Source organism: Amphibalanus amphitrite, unplaced genomic scaffold, assembly GCF_019059575.1.
Source record: "Amphibalanus amphitrite isolate SeventyFive unplaced genomic scaffold, NRLGWU_Aamphi_draft 000066F_arrow, whole genome shotgun sequence".
NCBI lineage: Eukaryota > Metazoa > Arthropoda > Thecostraca > Balanomorpha > Balanidae > Amphibalanus > Amphibalanus amphitrite.
Genome location: NW_024881562.1, coordinates 505,589 through 520,206, shown reverse-complemented (window position 1 = coordinate 520,206; position 14,618 = coordinate 505,589). Strand labels below are relative to the sequence as shown.

Below are 14,618 nucleotides of genomic sequence, written 5' to 3'. Positions count from 1 at the left end.
TTGCTGACGGCGCGGAAGGTGTCGGCGCCGGTACCGCAGACGGGGAGGCCGTAGGTGTCGCGGTAGTGACGGAAGGCGGAGAGGTCATCGTCCCTACGGCTGATATTACTGCAGGCGTCGACGCGGTCACTGCAGGGTCTCCTGTGGGTCCGGCTGGAGAAGCCGCGACCACCGCAGGGCCCGCTGACGGGGTCGCAAGAGTGACCGCCATGGGGGCGACCTCATCCCCCGTCACCAGAACTATCACCATCACCAACACCAGGGCGGCAGGTGCCAGCCGGAGCGCCATGACACCGCGCAAGGGCTCACCGAGACCCGGAGCCACCGGACTAGACTTCACGCCACGCCCACACTGTACCACCGGACACGTCTGCAGCCAACGGCAGTGCACCGAAAACCCTCACACCACCCGACCGCAGAAACGCCACAGACTACACAGACTACACAGACTACACAGCCACCGGCAGGCGTCCGAGCCACAGCGCAGGGCCCGGCCGACTGCCAGGGGCGCTCCCCGTGACCTTCCAACGGCGCCGGCCGGGGGGTGGCGGCGGCGGCGGCGGGGGCGGGGGCGGGGGCATCGATTGCCGGCCGCCAGCCGCGACGTTGGCCGGCTGCCCAGCCGACGGTCGGTGGTCACACCGGGTGGGGTTGGCAGAACCGCGGCCACTAGCCCCCCTGCACTGGGGTAGTCAGAGTCGTCAGCTGGCGAGGGAGGGGTAGGAGGTCTCATGAGCTCACCGCCCAGCCTGGTGTGAAGAGGAGCGGAGAGGGGCGAGATCTCACTGCTCCACGGTCCACTAGCAGAGTCTGCTATGAGTCAGACCACCCGACCCTCCCAGCTCGGCGGCGGGAGGTATTCACTATTCAGTCGATCCCGTCGGGATTTTGATTGTTTATTGGGGCTTTAGGGTGCGCCGTCTGCGATAGTCATTCGGCGGCCGTCAGTAGATATTCCGTCGAATATCAATGGACACAGACACTGGACTTCAATGACATCAGATCAAGATGACTTCACTGAACCCAGACTCGGAGTTCAATGGGCGCATAGACACGCTCCACTGACTTCAAGCAGAACCAAACTTCTAGAGTATAGTAGCAGGCTTCGATGGTCCCAGACTACTTCATCAGACACAGGGTTAGACTTTACCGGACTCTGGGGCTCTAAGTCAGACTTCAGACATCACCGAGAGGCGACACTTGTCATGCCAAGCCCGAGTTCTCTGGAACGAAGTCAGGAGTGAGCCTGAAGCAGCCGCAGTCTCCTCTGCAAGTGATGGGGCCGGCCGAGCTGGAAATACGGGAGCGGCCCGCTGGGGACACAAGAGAGGCCGATGGGGAGACCAGAGGGGCCGCTGGGGACACGGGAGCGGCTGCCACTGCACCCAGCCAAGGCCGGTGGAGCACCCGTCACCCCCGAGAGGCTGGGAATACATGATCAACTGGGACGGATATCGGGTCGAGCGGCCCGAAAATAGCGAGCAGCGCACGAGAGAGCCGACATTCAGAAATACCCGAGCAACCTGGACGAATCGGAGAGAGCGGTTCCAAAACAACGAACGGTGCAGGGGAGCTTACTGGTTCACCAGGGAGAGGTCTCCAGTGCTCTCTGTCGAGCAGCCTATTTGAACCGCAAAATAGGCAGAACAGAACGATATCGACAGAAAACGAAACGGCGAGCGATTATTCACAGTGAAAGGCAAATAATGTCTGTCAAGAAGCTCAGCTTCAACATGGGATTCAATTAAAAATTCACCCAACGTTTTGACTCATTTCAGTGTCCATACATGACCAAAATTGTGTTGTCCAATAAATAAAAATGATGCGCTAAAATACGCAAAAAAAGAAAAGCTCCCATCTTCAAACGAAAATCAAATGATAGCCATGGCTCAGTTCGTGTGGAGGAAATGAGAGCATTAGACAGCCTGACAAACAGATATGACAGCGGAGTCGTTCTTTGAAGTCATTTCTCGTCAGCCATAACCGCGCCGACTGAAGAAAACCACAAAACCATAACCAGCCCCTCCCCCTCCCCCGCGCAGTCAGCATCGGGGGCTGTTTGACGGCTTCCCCCTCCTCCCCCACAGGGAGCAGACCTCCCCTCCCCCCAGTCACCAAGGCGACTGGCTGTCGGTGACATCCCTCCCCCAGTCATCAGAATTCAGAACCCTCAGACTGACCGCCAGAGACGCTCTGAGCAGGGGACGGGGCGGGACCGTCCTCTGGCCAAATGGTGTCAGTTGCAGTCCACTCAGCGGCATGGGAGAGAGATGGAGAGTCGCAGGAGGGAGGCAGAGAGACACACGAGTGAGACGGTATATAGGGCCTTGAGTGAGACGGAGAGACACATGAGAGAGGTAGAGAGTGGCCGGGTGGTGACGTCTCTCTCTCACTCTCTCCTCTCGCCGCAGCCTCGCGTTTTCTGTCCAAAAAGGCCTCCCGTCTTCAACATCCCGCCATCAATAAACCCCGCATCGCTCGCGAGCCGCGACTGCAGTCGGTTTTCGGCGAAATAAGGCGACTGGCTGGTAGCGGACAGCTGCAGCCTATCCTGGCCGCCGACAGGCTACATACCGTGTCTGCCCGACCACAGGCAACGTTCGTGCTTTCCGAGAATCGCTCACAGTCTAATACCTACACATCCCGCTAGCTAGCAGACAGCCCGAATGTCGTTTGGACGAGACCGATAGGGCAAATTGGATCCATCCTAACCGATTTAGGCCCAGCTGTGGACCGGCTAAATCGCCAGACTGCGCCTGACGACATATACGGTAGCTGCTCCAGTCCAGAGTATCGAATGGAGTGGATAGCCGGGGAGAGGTAGAATGAAGTAGAGTGAGGGCACCAGCTGACGGTGGAGTGTTCCTCAAATAGCGCACATGGGACCACTAAAGCACGACAGAGCGCGCTAACCTTCTCCTGAGTCTCGGCCAGTCATTGTCTGCAGTCTCGGCTGAGTCCTGAGTCTCGGCCACATGGGACCACTAAAGCACGACAGAGCGCGCTACCGTTCTCCTGAGTAATGAGTCTCGGCCGGTCACATGACCTTCCCGTCCACCGCCGAATTCAATCCGGCCTACCTGATAATCCCTCAGGAACGCTGCCCGACCTGACACTTGACAGTCGCTCGGTCCGAGTACCGACAGACGCCTCTAGTTCACAGGCATATGTTAGGATCTCATAACCTCATCACAGCAGAGCTTACCACAGCCCCAGTTGACCGCGGAATGGAATCACTAAACAGTAAACACAGAGCTGCATCCCCGGTCTGTAAGCCACAAACGGAGCTGCATCACCTACTAAGCTACAAGCAGAGCTGGTGCGCCGCATTCAGCCACAAATGGACGTCCCCGATCGTCAGATCATACGCCGTCCGCGCTACGCCGCGACGAACTATTAAAAGACGGAGCGCAGAGACAAGACTGTCGCCTATCGCATGGCGCCGGGTGAGGTTCAGAAATAGCCGTCCGTGCCAATCAATGCAGTCATGATGCATGATAATGTCGAGAAATCCCGCCTGCTGGATGTCAATACAGACAAATATGTGTGCTAGCTATATGTGGTCCATTGCATACATGAATAATTGAACAGCAAGCAGTGCTGTACCAATAAACAAAACAGCTCAAACAAACTGTACACAAAGATGACACACAAAAAGCTAAGTAGACACTCAGTTTCATAGCGAGCCTCGTTTCACTGATCATTAATTGAGTCGAAGCGCTACCCTTATACGCATTAAAACAACACCGCTACATCATCAAAGCTGCCGTGGCCGCAGTCATCATCCTGATAAACTCGTGCGCCGAACCGTTTCAGCGGCGGCGACGGCCAGCTAATGGAGCCCGGCAGCTCGTCAGGGCGCCGCGTACGACACTGATGGATGGATGAGGTCGGCACGGAGACGGACGACGGTGACACTGTGACAGTGACAGTGACGTCATCGTCACAGATAGTGATGACTGGACAGCAGAACGCGCCTACTAATTCAGACAGCCAGATGGCGTCAATGTCACTCCGAGATTTCATCATCCCCCTTTCCGACTCCTTCGTCATCCAACCCTCTCCCTGATTCATCCACGCCCCTCTCTTCAACTCTACCACCTCTCTGCAGTTTTCCTCCGCTTCAATGACAAAATAACCATTCCAACGTCACATACACCCCAACCACTAACATCAGAACGATCGTGGGCTTCGTCAGAACTCTGAGGGATGGAGTTATGAAGATACCCGCCACTGGATGGCAGTGGTCTGATTCTGAATCACCCGGACTCGGACACAGCCGCGACGGTTTGGTTCCGCCGATAACCGCCAGACATATACAGGGTGTAACGAAATTATCCGGACATCTTTCTTCGCGCTGTAATTAAGAAGCAAGACATTCTGATATTTTCCCTTTTGAATTATTATATAGCCACCTTTCATAAGAGCGCAGGTACACATTTTTGGAGCATTCCAGCCACTGGATTTTCCAGCACAGTGGGTTTCATATAGAGTAGCGCCTTACTAACCTGTGCCCGCAGTTGGGCGGCGCTGGTGGCGGGTGTCCCCTCATTCATCTCCTGATGGACAATAGTCCATAATATATCGATGGAATTTCATGGGAACTATTTCCAAGCCATAGCCCTTTAGCCCAGAAGAACAAAAAGGTCCTCTCGGCATCACTTCTCATTCTGCTAGGGACTTGAAGGTGGTGCGCCGCCCCGTATGAAGACTGCGCGGCTTGAATCAGGCATCGGTACACGCACAGAAACCGAGTCATCCTGTGCCGTGTGGTTGAGTGGCTCCAACCAATCGCTAGCCAGGATGTTGCGCCGGTAATACTCGTCACTGATAGTGGTTTTCTGTGTCGTCATGAACAGCTTGAATATTACACAGCAGCTGAACATGCTCCAGGTCTTAATTTTGGCCGGACGTTTGACGCCGGCGACGGCCGGCACATTCGAGCTGCTGGCAGCCCACACATGGCCGAATTGACGGTTCAACGGGTATCGCAGCTCGAACAGCTTCCCATCCGACCAGGTCACCTCATTCGTGTCTTCCTTCGACCAGTGGACACGCCCTGGCCTGAAGCCAAAGGTGGTGGACTGGTTGTTTTCCCGTCAATTTCATTGTCTTTTCCAGTTTGAAGGGCAGTAAAACCAAGCTAAAGGGCTGGTAACGGTGAATCATGATGTGGGACCTCTTATTATCTGCCTCGGTAAGAATTCAAGTCAGTATGCGGATTAATTGGTGGCGTTTCCTTGTCGCTATCTTGACACCTCTCCTCACCACTTGGCAAAGGGCGCCTTTTGCGATCGAGGCCGGGCTGAGTCTGCCACCAAGTCCCAGCTTATTACGCCTCAGGCAGATGTGCTACTGGCTGCTGCTGATGTCCAGCTGCTGACAGACCAGCTTCTGGCTCATGCCACCAACACGTAGCCTTACTACGAAACGAGAGACTGTACCCCTTTCTCTCCACTGCCTTAAACGAAAACTATCAAATGAACCCGTCGGCGACTCGACTCTTACTCAGAGCAAGAGTCATTTCGCAAGGTCAGGTCACTGCTGAGTTGAGAGCAGATACCAGAGGTATGCATTCATCCAATTTTCCAGCTTCTGACATTAAAAGAGAAACTGTGCGAGCAGATATGGCGAAAAAATAGATGTCCGGATAATTTCGTTACACCCTGTACACAGGCGGACGTCTGTCAGGCGTCTGAACAGATGCATGTAAGTACCAGCGGTTTGGGGTAGAGGGAGGAGCCGGAGGGGCGCTCCATTTAGAGTCCAGAGGCAGCGCCAGAGCCGATCGAACTCAGCGGAGCAGATAGGTCACGTCTGGTCGGCGCCGGTAGTGGAGATCGGTCAAGACGTGCTTGAAAGAAGTTCGTACGAACGTGGAAAGTTGAAATTATGAACGAACTAATCCGAAGTTAGAATATGGGATACCGAAAATAGCTCATGTATTACAGGGATGAAAAAATGAAGCATTTTTCCATAATCCCGTAAAATAAATCAGTGTACAGTGTACGGGTAACTTAAAAAAAGAATGTGTAGGTGTAATATGTTTTGGTGGATTCGGCCGCATAATCGCTGCTCAACCTGAGCGCTGCGGTCGTTAGACTTATCGTATGCCCGATCATACCGTCGCGTTGTGCTCGCACATACCCCGACCGATATGATCGACACAGAAACTGGGCGATTCCAGATATTTCCAGATATAACCACCGAGACCAGGGCCATCGACATTCTACGGTTGACCGTGCTACGGCTGATTATAGACATAACATGTAACCTGACCTGGGTCTGCAGTGGCGCCGCCGACCACGTTAAATATTTGAGCAGTGCCAGACGTGAGGCATGAGCCCATTACGACCGCCAGTTCAGGCTGAAAACCACCATTGGATACCAAGGATACTGCCGTGCAACTGCTAACGGAAATTGCCGCTCGTGAAAAAGAAATAGGCGACTCCTTCACCCTGGTCCAGAGAAATTACCCGAAGTACACCAAATGGATGCACCAAATAAACAAAACGGCTCGACCAGTACTACCGACGTCCCTGTCAGCTCATGCTGCAACTTCAATATCCCAACCCCCCGTGCCGTTATGCAGTGCTTCAGTCGCCCCCCGCCCCCCCCCCCCCTCCGGCCCAGCCCATCGTATCGCGGGCGCATCCATGGTCTGTTTACCCCTGCTGATGGGGTAGGGGCTGCGGGAGTCCACTTACACCCATCACCACATCATTAGTCACCCTGCTGGCCATATGAACCAGGCCGCTTCTCCAGTGGACAGACTGGCCGTACGATCCCGGCTGGCAGTGCAACTGTCGGAGGTGGTTGGAGGCTGCACAAACAGCAGCAAAATACGCTTACAGCTTCATGCTGCGACCGCATTATATCGATAATTCTATCGTGCCATAAGAAGACAGCACCACGGATACATAACAATACTCATAGAGTGAATGCAGCGCTGCCTGTTTAAAACACTATTCAGGTGTCTATGAACTTAGCCAGGCGAGGCTGTCCCATGATGAGCCGGCCCACCCGTCCTGCGGTGGAATATTCAAATTCGTTCTCCACGCAAACCCACATCAGCGTTTCCCGGTACTGACATTCTACTTTCCGAATGGATTCCAGGGCGGCTAATATTGAGCCGAAAAAGGAGCCAGACTAGGCGATCGGGAGCCGACGAACGATTCGGCGGACGGAAAAACCATCATGAGCATTCTGCAGGCTCCGCGTTGTGTACAGACTGCATGTGTGAATAATGCATGAGCACGGCGTGTCACTGCCATCTATGGGCATTTCGCTGTCACTGGCTGGTCGTATATCCATTATCCAGTCAGGCGCGGGTCACGCCTAGACTAATGCTATTGTCTATTTATTGCATTTACTTCACCGAAGGATGATGTTACATGACAGACTGCATACATGGCCAGTGCAAGTCAGATTGTTTATTTGAGCTTTGGTGAAAGATGACTGCAGTATTTTGCAGCGTAAATGTGTATCTCATGATGCCACGGGGAAGGCCCATTCCCGGAGGATGGCTTCATAATGCTACGACACATCTACTGCCCCTAGCAGTGTCACAGATGGTGGCGGTGCAATTTGATTGAACCCTGCTGCTTTTCTTCCGTTTCCAGCAGCTCTTCATAACAAAGCTAATCTCAGCAGCAATACAGCCGGGCAGCTGTTCTCAAGTAAAACAGCTTCACCATTTTTATCACGGTCTGTCCTACAGACTGACCTCTGGTTCGCCCAACTTGGGGTTGGGGCGCTGCCACTGCGAATCATGGTTTGTAAAGCGAAGCAGCGCAGACGGAAAGCGATCAATTGATCGACCAATGGGAAAAAGAAGCTGGTTTAAAGCTGCCACCTATGTCTCACTATGTCTCATTGGGATAGTTGCGTTGAAAAATGCATGCATGTTTGTGAAAAATAGCGTTAAAAGGCCTTAAGATTCAGTACATAAACGGCACCGAGGACGACGTTAGACGGCGTTAGGTGAACAGGCAACCCCTCCTTCCCTGAACCGCTTTATCCCCACCCCAAAACAGTGAGGACATCCTTTCAGCCCGCCCACTCACCATTTCGGCTCTGTTTGCTGGCCTGTATGATGACCAGGTCGGAGGCGGCACGGATTCCCTCGGCCAGGCGCGTGACGTTCCCCTGGCCGAACTTGTTAATCCGTCCGACGCCCGGCAGCGGGAACGTGGTAAAGTAGAGGAGGTCCTCGAACACGTCCAGCATGTACGGACGACCCTCGTCTGCCGGTGGAGAACAGAGGTCAGGGAGGTCATAGGTCAGGGAGGTCAGAGATCGGAAGGCCAGAGAGGTTATAGGTCAGAGGTTAGGGAGGTCAGGCCAGCGTTCAGGGAGGTCAGAGTTAAGGAAGGCCAAGTTGGGGAGATCAAGGAGCAGGGTGGTCAGAGGCTATGGATGTCGTGGAGGTCAAACGTGGACACTGGACAGGGATCAATCCGATAGAAGTGACAAAAAAGAAACTGGTCCAAATCGATAGAAGTCGATTTGGACCAGTTCGAATAACTACGCTATTGCCCCAGTGAACCAGTTCCATCCTTCCCGTTCACTCACGTTTGTCAAACTGTCGCACGATGGCCCGGTCAGACCCGTCCAGTCTGACGGTCTCGACGGTGGCCAGTTTGGGGTCGCTCCAGTAGAGGCGGCCGGCCGCGTGGTCGACGGTGACACCGCAGGGCCAGCGGAGTCGGGAGCTGACCAGTCGGCGCCGGTCAGAGCCGTCCAGTGCCGCCGTCTCTATGGCTGCGTCCACACCGCGGTCCGTCCAGTAGAAACGGCTGGGGAGCGAGAGGGGGAGGGTCAGGGGAGGTCAGTGGAGGCCGGGGTCGAGCTAGGTGAGTAGGGGTTAGGGTCGAACATATTTTCAGTACAACCGGCTGGTAACGCGCCGAAGATGGTCAGGAAAAGTCAGGGGAAGTGAGGGCAGAAATGCTGTCCAGTAATACTGGCTAGAGACTGCGTGAGGAGAAGAGGGGAGAGGTTAGGACAGCTGATGATGTGAACATTGTCCAGCAATACCGATTGGCGACGGCACATGAGAGCGTCAGGACAGTCCACACAACACCCCTCCTTTAAATGGCAAACTTCTTGTTCTTAAACTGACCACACCAATCCCTTCGTGCAATGTTCCATCCACCGAGTTCCCTGACCACCCCCTTTCCCACTCACCGAATGGCCGGCTCCACGGCCACGTCACACGGCTCCTGCAGGCCGGCCTTCACCACCGTGGCCACCTGACGGCCGTCGAACGAAGCCAGCAGGATGCGCGGCGCGCCGGCGTCCACCACGTACAGGTGGCGTGAGATCCAGTCGACGGCCAGACCCAGCGGCCGCACCAGGTCACGCAGCTGGGCAGAGGGGTTTGTTTGTTAGTTAATTGGGGCTTTAGGGCGCACCGACTGCTAAGGTCATTTTGCGCCCATTGGGGAGAGGGAGGAGTGGTGAGAGAGATGGAGAGAGGGGAGCGTTCTATGGAGTATGCGAGGCGATATGCTCCTCAACATCACAGTTGAGGAACATACCAGCCGATAAAGGTGGTGTTGTTGTTATATTCTATGTCACTTTATGAAGAAAACTGACTTACAAACGAACGGTATATTTGTGCGAATAACTTTAAAAAGCTAAAGACCACACAAATTCCAACGGCCATTCCAGCCTCAAACGCTATTTTACGACCTTTCAAAGGCAGTATTGGCTAAAACCGCCTCCACAACCATCAGTACCACTGCCGACAGCTATCGGTCATTCTACTCACTACTCACCACAGTTTCGGTGGTCTGTCGTTTGGCGCGCGCGTGCACCGGCGGCGTGTACCGGGTGACTGTATGCCGCTCATCGTTGGTCCAAAATATCACCGGCGTCTCCTCCGAGTAGTAGACGTCCACTGACTGGATGCGGTCGGTGGGTAGCGCGGCACCGGTCACGTGCGGCCCCGCCTCGGCTGATAGACGTTTGTAAGGGTCCAGTCGGCGCAACTCTGAGTCGGCGGCTACCATCAGATGGGCTGGTTCACCTGGGGACGGACAGAGGAGAATGTTAGTAGTACTCAGTAAAAATCAGTCACAGGGCACTGGGGGGAATGGTGGACCAAGGATATCTTATTTTCATCTTGGATGAAAGCTTCGGTTCATTAGGGTCAACGTATATCGTAGGGGCTACTTACTACTGAATTCAAAGGAAGAAAGGACAGTTTGATAATTGAGGGGAAAAGTTCAGAGCTACTGAAGGCCAGATATCACATCCTAAGCGGAAGGTGACGGTCATCCACATCATATCACATAGAAAAATATAAGTGGGACTGCGATAAAGGATCAGCGCCCGTCCACCCCAGCGACAGTCGGACTCCCTATCGTTTCTGACCATCACCGCCAGGCAGCGCTAGTGTCGACCCCTGACACCACCCACCACCCTCCCACACTCATCCAGGGGCAACGACACTGCAGAGCGTGGGCATTGGGCAAGGGAGTTCAGATTAGGTAGCGTTGCATCTCTGGTTATATATAACCTCGGTCACTAAACCTGGCTGCCCATGAGTCGCTTAGAACGGCCGGCCGGCTGGCACCAGGCGGAGGTGACCTGGCCAGACGACCCAGACAGCACGCCGAATTTACACGCGCTGCATAGAGACAGGGGCACGTCATCCGACAGAAACGCGGCAGATGCAGGAATGGAACCGAACGATTCAGCTCTCGTTAATTTTTTTTCTTCTTCTGCACTAACATTTCTTCCAACGTTTCCCCAAAGCAGTCAATGTTGTTCTTGAGTGTCGCAACATGTGATTCCAAGCCTATGAAAACATTCATTCGTGCGGACCAGTCGTTTAATTTCCATCCAGCCGTATCGTCTGAAAGCAAACAGCCATGAACCAAAGAAAATTGAATAATAAGGGCATTCTGCCGGCTTTTATGGCTGTGGGACCTCAATCTCGACACCTTTAACCGGATACAATCTTCTTCAACTTCCTAACAGGGGCCTGGACCGCCTGCTACCTTTCGCTATGGACCCGACTGACCACTCACCCAGTCAGGCATACTGACAGTAGGGGAGGGAAGCTGGTCATGTACGAGTTTAGGTTACACAGATCCCCATGAGATTAAGGGGAGAATCGTAGCCCGTCACCGGCGATTCACAGGAGACGAGACGAGAGGGTCGTTGATTGAGTGTTTTAACCCGCGCGGGGCTGGGGTCTCCAGCCGAACGCGCGGGGCTGGGGGGGGGGGTAAATTTTACCCCCCCCCCCCCCTGTTATCTCCCGAACTAATGGTCCGATTTGGAAAATTCAAACGCCAATCGAAAGATTTCATCACGAACAACTAAAAACATGTACTTAATTTAAAGTTTGAGGTCAAGGTCAAGGTTAGGTCAAGGGTACAAGTTGCAAGTTTCTACAGTATCGGCCTTGCACCGTAGTTGCCGAAGAATGGAGTCATGGACTGAGACTGATTGCCCAAAACGTGTTGTTAGGCTACCAAGACAATATTCGTTGCATACAATATCATTCAGAGGTCAAGGTCAAGGTCAGGTCAGGTCAGGTCAGGTCACCAAAAACAAAATATAGAAAAGGGCATGTGCGACACATGTTTTATGGGTCATTTTATACATAGAATTCAATAGGCACACTCAATAAGTGTTATAGACCACATCTGGATGAGCTTCAGGTCGAGGTCAGGTCAAGGTCAGGTCAAGTGAGGTCAAATTTTGAAGTTGGTTGTTAAGGCCTAAAAAGGTGTCTATCTGATGCAGTTTTTCACGGCAAATCGAATGGTGCTATTTTTGTTTCCGTACGAGGTCTAGAACTTCCAAAAAAAAATCATTTTTCAAAATTTTTGTATGTCGTGACGTCATAAAATTTTGAATAACTCCCACATTTTTGAACCGATTTTTCTAAAAATTGGTATGTAAGTGCACATAGACCACTTCTCTGATATATATTCCGGTTTTTTCGATGCACTCAAAATTTTGGATTTATAGTAATTTTTCCAAAAAAGTCAGTTTTTGAAAAAAAATTGTGTCAAAATCCAAAATTTTCAAAAAACCGAGATAGCCATTTGATAGACAAAGTAGAATCACATATAACCTTTTTTGTTATGTCTTGATTGCTTAAAAAATGAAGATGTTAGCGGCGTTTGAAATTTTGCCGTTTTTGAGGCGAAAATGGCGAACATGACGTCACTAAAACGTCATTTTCTCAAATATTTTCCGACCGATTTCGCTCAAATTTTCAGGGAACGTGCCAAATTGATGTAAGAAAAGGTACTGAAAGTTTGGCGGCGCTACGCGCCGCCGTTTTTGAGATATTGCAAACATTCGCGAGGGGGGGTAAAATTTACCCCCTCCCAGCCCCGCGCGGGTTAAAAGTCCGGCACTATTTTGAAAGTCCCTATCGGAGGGTTTTCAGCACCGGTGCACTGCATCAGGTATTTTGGCAAGGATGAGAAAGTGACTTCATACAGTAATGGACATACATGGACCGGGACCGTACTTCATACATGGACCAAACTCATTGAATGTTGAGCAATTGAGCATTCGAAACATTCGGACGAAAGTCAACAACCAAAAGCATATGGAGATCTCTTCGCGGTAAGCTGCTCCACCGTTGTAGTTATGCCGTGAGACGCCTATGACAGACACCGTATAATTCACAGACATTAAATAGACAGGTCGCGTGCCCACCGCAGCTACCCCGTCGCTAACAGGGAGCCCATGCCCTACGCTATTTTCCGTGCCGCGGTGAGTTGTTAGTAGATCCGGGGTCCAGCCAGACTGATAAATGATTCATATCTGATCGAGGAAATGGCAATTGGTCGATACCACCAGTCAGCCACCGCTCAAACGCTGTAAAAATGTGGTGTGTAGCATAAGTGAACAAAAAAAGGGGAAATGTTGAGCGGTCGGATCGAGAGCGGCGCTCGAAAAATCGGAATATATAAAATCCTATCGCTGAATCAGCCACTAGCGGATCAAGAAAGGGGCCTTTGGACGCTCGGGTGGGAAGCCAACCCCGAAAGCTGCTCCAAATTCAAAATCAGATTTCTCCTCAGATTTCGATTTCTTACGCACTGTTCTGCAGTTTGGAACAAGCTTTTCCTAATAAAAGTTTTTTTTTTTCGTTTCATTCTCGAAAAACCGTAAATTGTCAACTTCGGGCGCTAAGTGGGGGTGGGGGTGGGGGTGGGGAGGAGCATTTGCCCTTAAAGGGACCCTCCCACCTTAACATTAGATTTGAGTTGAGATAGCCAAAATGGGGTCCCTGGCTCACAATTACCGGTTTCGGCACTCACAACATCGAGAAATGCCTTAACCTTCGCCCCAGTGGGGGGGGGGGGGCATATGTTACCACCCTGTCGCGTTTTTTGCGTGTGAATAAAAAACCGCGGCGCGTAGCGCCGCGCCGCTTGGGGTAGCTTTTGGTACATCAATTTTGGACAATGTGTGAAATTTTTGACCCTAGGTCATGTCAGGTCAGGTCACCAGGTCAAGTTAACTGACCAAGCCTAAAAAAAAGTTTGCAATCATGTCCAGCCTGCAGTGTTTGTCAGAAAGGTTTGAAACTTAGTGGATTGCATGCTGTTATGGGCGCCTACAATTTGTATATCTCGGATTTTTTATATCCGTGACCTAAGGTCAGGTCAGTGGCGTGACCTTTCCATTACAAGTCAATGGAGAAAAATGAAAATGCCTCTAGATCCGTGTGTACGCATCGGAACAGTCCAAATATTTCAGAATCACAATGATTTAGTCCACTCGTGATGACCAAGGTGTCATTTTTGCTGATAGCCTCTAGACAGGTCATCCGAGGTCACTTGAGGCTACAAACAGTTTTTTGCCAATAACTCGCCATTGGAAAGAGATAGAACGCTGGGGATGGTCTCATTGTGTTTGTCTTGTTGAGACGCATCGACTGATATGCAACATGACCTTTTCCGGTAAGGTCATGACCTTGACCTGAGGTCAAATTTTCAAGTTGACCTTTCAAGGTCAAATTATAGTTCATTCGACGCGTCTCGGCGAGGGGAACACGATTCTGGCAATAGAAATGTCGTGGCATTTTGTAGTCGAAAGTTATTGTCGAAAAATACTTTTCGTTAAAACAGTTTTTTTTTAGTTTTTGCCCTCTGGAGGCTAAACCGTTGACCTGAGGTCAATATTGATAATGACCTTTTCAAAAGAAGAGTTCAAAAGCTATCGTTTGTACTTCCATGCGTTTTTCTAGCTACCATAGTTCCTGAGATAGCGGCATGTTTTCTGAAAAATATAATGACAATTGGCAAATTTTGACCTTTGATGACCTCTGGTGACCCCAATATTGCTCTAGGGTGAAAAATGACCGAAATACTTTCAAACGTACGCATTGAGAGCTATCGACTGCTTTTTACCGCGTCTTTCTAGCCCTCTTAGTTTTTGAGTTAGAGGTGGGTGGTAACATATGCCCCCCCCCCCCCCCCCCCACTAGGGCGAAGTTGGCTGAGACCGCCACTGGGGCGCGGGTTAAATCGGAAATATTGAATTTCAAAATTGCAGCATTTTGATTCAGAGGGGCTAATGCATAGGAATACCCCTCTGAATGTGTGACGTCAGCGCAGATATCTAACGATTTT

The 14,618-nt window shown here is 51.7% G+C and overlaps 1 protein-coding gene across 1 annotated transcript in view; it reads right to left on the bottom strand.

Moving 5' to 3' along the window:
• The window catches only part of LOC122378856 (prolow-density lipoprotein receptor-related protein 1-like), a 143,406-nt gene that overhangs the window by 23,818 nt on the left and 104,970 nt on the right, over nucleotides 1-14,618 (bottom strand). The window contains exons 68-71 of the mRNA XM_043360445.1: nucleotides 9,783-10,033; nucleotides 9,190-9,368; nucleotides 8,575-8,798; nucleotides 8,067-8,246 (exon numbers count right to left, since the gene is read on the bottom strand). Coding sequence (XP_043216380.1) covers nucleotides 8,067-8,246; nucleotides 8,575-8,798; nucleotides 9,190-9,368; nucleotides 9,783-10,033 — 834 coding nt within the window. The remainder of the gene's footprint in view (nucleotides 1-8,066; nucleotides 8,247-8,574; nucleotides 8,799-9,189; nucleotides 9,369-9,782; nucleotides 10,034-14,618) is intronic.